General features: G+C 48.4%; 1 protein-coding gene across 2 annotated transcripts in view; it reads left to right on the forward strand.

Annotated features, from left to right (window-relative positions):
• The window catches only part of EPHB2 (EPH receptor B2), a 58138-nt gene that overhangs the window by 32610 nt on the left and 19528 nt on the right, over positions 1-6000 (forward strand). For both annotated transcript variants that reach the window (XM_081955093.1, XM_081955094.1), the window contains exons 6-8: positions 706-830; positions 3177-3339; positions 4844-4952. In XM_081955093.1, coding sequence (XP_081811219.1) covers positions 706-830; positions 3177-3339; positions 4844-4952 — 397 coding nt within the window. The remainder of the gene's footprint in view (positions 1-705; positions 831-3176; positions 3340-4843; positions 4953-6000) is intronic.

The raw sequence follows: 6000 nt of genomic DNA on the forward strand, positions 1-6000 counted from the left end.
AGTGTGTTTGTTTTAGAAAGGAAGGTTGCAGCAGTTAAAGAACAATTAATTCAAATTTGTTCTGCTCTCGCCCGATCGAAGGAACTCCGAGGGGCTTTCTGGGGGGTGGGTGGGCTTTTTTTCTTGGATTTTTTCTCTTTCCCTCTGCGTAAGCCCCGTTTCTCACCCCCCCTCTTCTCCCCCAGCACAGATGTCAATCAAAGGCAGTTTTCGTAGCAACGGGAGGAGGGGATAGATGGTTAAAATGCACTGGATTTGAGTAATTTATTTCCCATTCTTCGGTTGCACATCAATGGAGAATATCAGATGCCACTTGATTGAAATGGTCTAGGGTCTTCTGCTTGAGCAGGTGGTTGGACTAGAAGACCTCCAAGGTCCCTTCCACCTCTATTCTGATTGATTGATTGATTGATTGAAATGGTCTAGCATCTTCTGCTTGAGCAGGGGGTTGGACTAGAAGACATCCAAGGGCCCTTCCAGCTCTGCTCTGATTGATTGATTGATTGAAATGGACTAGGGTCTCCTGCTTGAGCAGGGGGTTGGTCTAGAAGACCTCCAAGGCCCCTTCCAACGCTGTGATTCTAAGCCAAAGTGGAAATCAGATTTTTTCTTCTTCTTCTTCTAAGACTCCCTGTATCTCAGCAGCTTCTACCTCCCAAAAGATGGGGCTTAGATTAAATTGTCCTCCCTCTCTCCCTTCCGTAGCTCCTTCGGCGATCTCCATCATGCATCAAGTCAGCCGGATGGTGGATAGCATCACCCTCTCGTGGTCTCAACCAGACCAGCCCAACGGAGTCATCCTGGATTATGAGCTCCAGTACTACGAGAAGGTATCGAGGAGTTGGAGGGGGCTCATATTTGGATTCGTGGCCTGCATTAGAAAGTCCTAGCTTTTCTCCTCCTCTTAGGTCAGGGAGGGCTAACCTTTTTCTCCCAGTGTGCCGGAATTGTGTGTGCCCACACCCATAATGCAATGCGCCCCACCCTGCCACTGCTCATTCGCGCACAACCCGCCCGTTCTCCCCACCCCGTGCACAGTCTTGAGTGATTCCTGAGCTCGTGGTATCTTCCATGAACGGTTGGGTTGGTTGAGCGTGCAAACGTTGTTATTCTCCGTCCTGCAGATTCTTGTCCCAAAGTTGTTCTTTCCCCCCTCCCCCAAGAGGCAAATGGGACTTTCCTGTTTTTCTTTGAAGACCTTTCACTTCTCATCCAAGAAGCTTCTCTAGCTCTGACCGAATGGTGAGGAATGGAAGGATTGATACTCCTTGCAGACAGAGCCGGTCATTTGCATCCTTTTAGAGGATCGTTGAGGCCACTTGGAGGCTTCTCTGTGTCCTTCGAGTCACCTGAGCCGTGCAAATAGGTGTGGCACATTTCACAGCACTTCCCAAAAGGCCCCCACACCCATTGGCACCACTCAGGTGACCCCCCTCCCCCGAGGACACAAACGAACCTCCAAGTGGCCTCAAAGGCTCTCTAAAAAGGATGCAAATGACCAGCTTTGAGTCTCCAACATCCTTGTCCCAATGCTGCTTTTCACAAAAGAACGCTGGATTTTCTTGTTATTTTCCCTCCCCCTCTCGAAAACGTTTTGCTTTTCCTCTAAGAAGCTTCCTCAGAACTGAAGAAGCTTCTTGGAGGAGAAGTAAAACATTTTCGAGGGGAAAAAACCTCCAGTTTATTTTAGGGGAAAGCACCTTTTGCACGTACGGAGATCATCTCACACATGGACTGTAAGACCCTGCCCCGCCGTCTGTGTTTAAACACGTTTACTGAATCAATCCACGTTTATCCGGGGACGGTACGGAAGATTTCCCCGTTTTGCACGAGGAAATAAATAGACTTTGGACACGAGGATGTGTATTTTTTTTTTTTTAAAAAGGGCTAATTCAAATCGTGTTTAAACGGAGACACCGCACACACCCAGCCTCCCCATCAGAGATTACAAAAGCTGCATAATTCGCTCGGTGACCTATTTTCCGATTGCCAGGAGAAAAACCGACGCGGGGAGAGGGATTCGGGGGCAGCTGATGCTGCATAATTTATCCTGCTGCTTTGCAGAATTTGGCAGTCTCTTTTCCCCTGCCTGGCTTCCTCACGGCAAAGGGGAGATTTTTCCTCTTTTTTTTTTTCCCTTTTCTTTTTGCAAATACACACACACACACACACACACACACGCACCCAGGTTGCCTTTGCCCTTTCAGCAAGGCCACTGTTTTGCAAATGTTGGTCTGAAAATTGCTAGGGTTGGGGTGTTGTTGTGATGTGGCTTTGGCATCGACCTAGGGGCCTTGGTGAAACCGATCTTTTCACAAGCTAAATATTTATACATTTTTTACACAACCAGAAGCGTATTTCTTGGTGAGGCTGTTTTTGTTTTTCCCTTCCCGTCATGGGCGATTCTATCATCTATAGCTACATCTCTCTCTCTCCATCATCTCTCTCTCTCTCTCTCTCTCTCTCATCTATCTATCTCATATCATATCATCATATCTATCTATCTATTGCCACATTATCTCTATCATTTCTCTCTCTTTCTCTCTCTCTCTCATATCATCATATCTATCTATCGCTACATCTATCTCCATCTATCTATCTCTATCTCATATATCATATCATCTTTCTTATCATATTTATATATTATCTATCTATCTATCTATCTATCTATCTATCTATCTATCAATCATCTCTCTCTCATCTATCTTTCTCTCTCTCTCATATCTATCTATCTATCTATCATCTATCTATCATCTATCTATCAATCATCTCTCTCTCATCTATCTAATCTCTCTTTCTCTCTCTCTCTCTCTCTCTCTCATCTATCTATCTATCTATCTATCTACCTACCTACCTACCTACCTACCTACCTACCTACCTACCTACCTACCTACGTCTGTCTGTCTACCTACCTACCTACCTACCTACTTACCCTACGACTCAATATATATATAGCTTTGTATTTTTCCACCGAGCTGGGGTTGGGCTGGATGACCTCCCGGTGACCCCTGATAATCCAAAGATTCAGATTTTTCCGCCCGATGCTGTATTATCCATCCAGGCAGGGGCAAAGCTAGGGGAAAACCAACCCACGTTATTTTCTGGCCAAGATTACGTCCCCCTTCTTTGTTCTTCTCCTCGTTTACCGGAATAACCGTGGTGTTTTTTCCCCGTAGGATCTGAGCGAGTTCAACGCCACGGCGGTCAAGAGCTTCACCAATACGGTCACCGTCCCAGGCCTCAAGGCGGGAACCATTTACGTCTTTCAGGTGCGAGCTCGCACAGTGGCCGGCTACGGACGCTATAGTGGGAAAATGTACTTCCAGACGATGACGGAAGGTGAGTGGCAGGGAGTTCCGCTGACCCCCGCTCCCCAAACGTTCATTTATTAACCGTCCAAAGTTACAACAGCACTGGAAAAAAGGGGCTTAGGACCGTGTTTCACATTTAACGACCGTCACGGCCTTCCCTGTAATCAAAATTCAGGCACTTGGCAACTGACTCATCTTTATGACGGTGGCCAGATCTCGGGGGAAGGGGTGTGTGTCATGTGATGGCCATTTGCAACCTTCTGTGAGAGCAAAATCAATGATTTATCAATGGGTTTCTGGACTGGGCAGGGGGATGGGCTGGATGATCTCGGAGGTCCCTTCCCATCCCTTCCAATCTTTCCGTCCACTGATTTCGTGATCTTATTGGAAATCCTGCACTGAGCATGGGGATGGACTGGATGACCTCGCGGGCCCCTTGCTACCTTTTCCCTCAAGGATGTCATGATCCCATTTAAAACTCCTGTACGAAATATGGGGTTGGTCTGGATGACCTCGCGGGCCCCTTGCTAACTTTTCCCTCAAGGATGTCGTGATCCCATTTAAAACTCCTGTACGAAATATGGGGTTGGTCTGGATGACCTCCCAGGCCCCTTGCCACCTTTTCCCTCAAGGATGTCGTGATCCCATTTAAAAATCCTGCACGGAGTATGGGGTTGGTCTGGATGACCTCCCAGGCCCCTTGCCACCTTTTGCCACAAGGATTTCGTGATCCCTTTTAAAAATCCTGCACGGAGCTTGGGGTTGGACTGGATGACCTCCCAGGCCCCTTGCCACCTTTTCCCACAAGGATGTCGTGATCCCATTTAAAAATCCTGTATGGAGTATGGGGTTGGACTGGATGACCTCCCAGGCCCCTTGCCACCTTTTCCCTCAAGGATGTTGTGATACCATTTAAAAATCCTGCACGGAGTATGGGGTTGGTCTGGATGACCTCCCAGACCCCTTGCCACCTTTTGCCACAAGGATTTCGTGATCCCTTTTAAAAATCCTGCACGGAGCTTGGGGTTGGACTGGATGACCTCCCAGGCCCCTTGCCACCTTTTCCCACAAGGATGTTGTGATCCCATTTAAAAATCCTGTATGGAGTATGGGGTTGGACTGGATGACCTCCCAGGCCCCTTGCCACCTTTTCCCTCAAGGATGTCGCGATCCCATTTAAAACTCCTGTACGGAGTATGGGGTTGGTCTGGATGACCTCCCAGGCCCCTTGCCACCTTTTGCCACAAGGATTTCGTGATCCCATTTAAAAATCCTGCACGGGGCTTGGGGCTGGACTGGATGACCTCCCAGGCCCCTTGCCACCTTTTCCCACAAGGATTTTGTGATCCTATTTAAAAATCCTGCATGGAGCTTGGGGTTGGACTGGATGACCTCCCCGGTACCCTCCCGACCTTCCCTTTCTGCGATCCTAAGGCTTCCAAGCTAGCAGGAAAGGCTTTTCTGCCGAGGCCCACCTTGCAGGTAACATCTGGCTTCATTTAATCTTCTTTTTTCTCTGCCTGTCATTCCAGCTGAGTACCAAACCAGCATCCAGGAGAAGCTGCCTTTGATCATCGGTTCCTCGGCGGCCGGGCTGGTCTTCCTCATTGCCTTGGTGGTGATCGTCTTGGTTTGCAACAGGTAGGTAGAAATCTGGAACGAGGGATTTTATTTTATTTTATTGCAAAAAATCAGGAATATTCTAAAGAGATTTCCGTTTTTCTGGCTCATCTCAGGATACAGTTAGAATATCCTACATTTGTGGGGAGGGGCGTTCATGGCGTGGCTTTCCCCCTTTCTACCACAGCGTCCTAGCTGTCCCCCACCTGCAGATCTTCAAGGAGGAAGTCTCTGTAACAAGGGTGCCCCCCACCCAAAAAAAATGATAGTTTGACTAGAAGACCTCCAAGGTCCCTTCCATCTCTATTCTGATTGATTGATTGATTGATTGAAATGGTCTAGGGTCTCCTGATTGAGCAGGGGGTCAGACTAGAAGACCTCCAAGGTCCCTTCCAGCTCAATTCTGAGTGATTGATTGAAATGGTCTGGGGTCTCCTTCCTGAGAAGGGGGCTGGACTAGAAGACCTCCAAGGTCCCTTCCATCCCTATTCTGATTGTTTGATTGAAATGGTCTGGGGTCTCCTGCTTGAGCAGGGGGTTGGACTAGAAGACCTCCAAAGTCCCTTCCAGCTCTATTCCGATTGATTGATTGATTGATTGATTGGAATGGTCTAGGATCTCCTGCTTGAGCAGGGGGTTGGACTAGAAGACCTCCAAGGTCCCTTCCAGCTCTATTCTGATTGATTGATTGATTGATTGATTGATTGAAATGATCTAGGGTCTCCTGCTTGAGCAGGGGGCTGGACTAGAAGACCTCCAAGGCCCCTTCCAACTCTCTCATTCTACTCTGTTCTACCTAAAACTATACAAGAGATTTCCAAGAAGAAATGGGGACAGCCGTTTGCCTCAAACGTGATACGCTCTCCTGCCTTGAGGGTTGGACTGGAGGACCTCTCAGGTCCCCTCCATCCCTCGGGCTCTATCTTCTATGTACCCGAGAGCTTATGGGGGGGATGGGACTGGATCCTGCCAGTGCGTTAATGGCGCCCCGTTCTCCGCGCATCACCTCGCTTGGATTATTCTTGCAACGGTTGCAACTTGGGAACAGGCTGAGCCTCGCGGGGGACGA

This window comes from Natrix helvetica, assembly GCF_964273705.1.
Source record: "Natrix helvetica genome assembly, chromosome: 5".
Taxonomy (NCBI): domain Eukaryota; kingdom Metazoa; phylum Chordata; class Lepidosauria; order Squamata; family Natricidae; genus Natrix; species Natrix helvetica.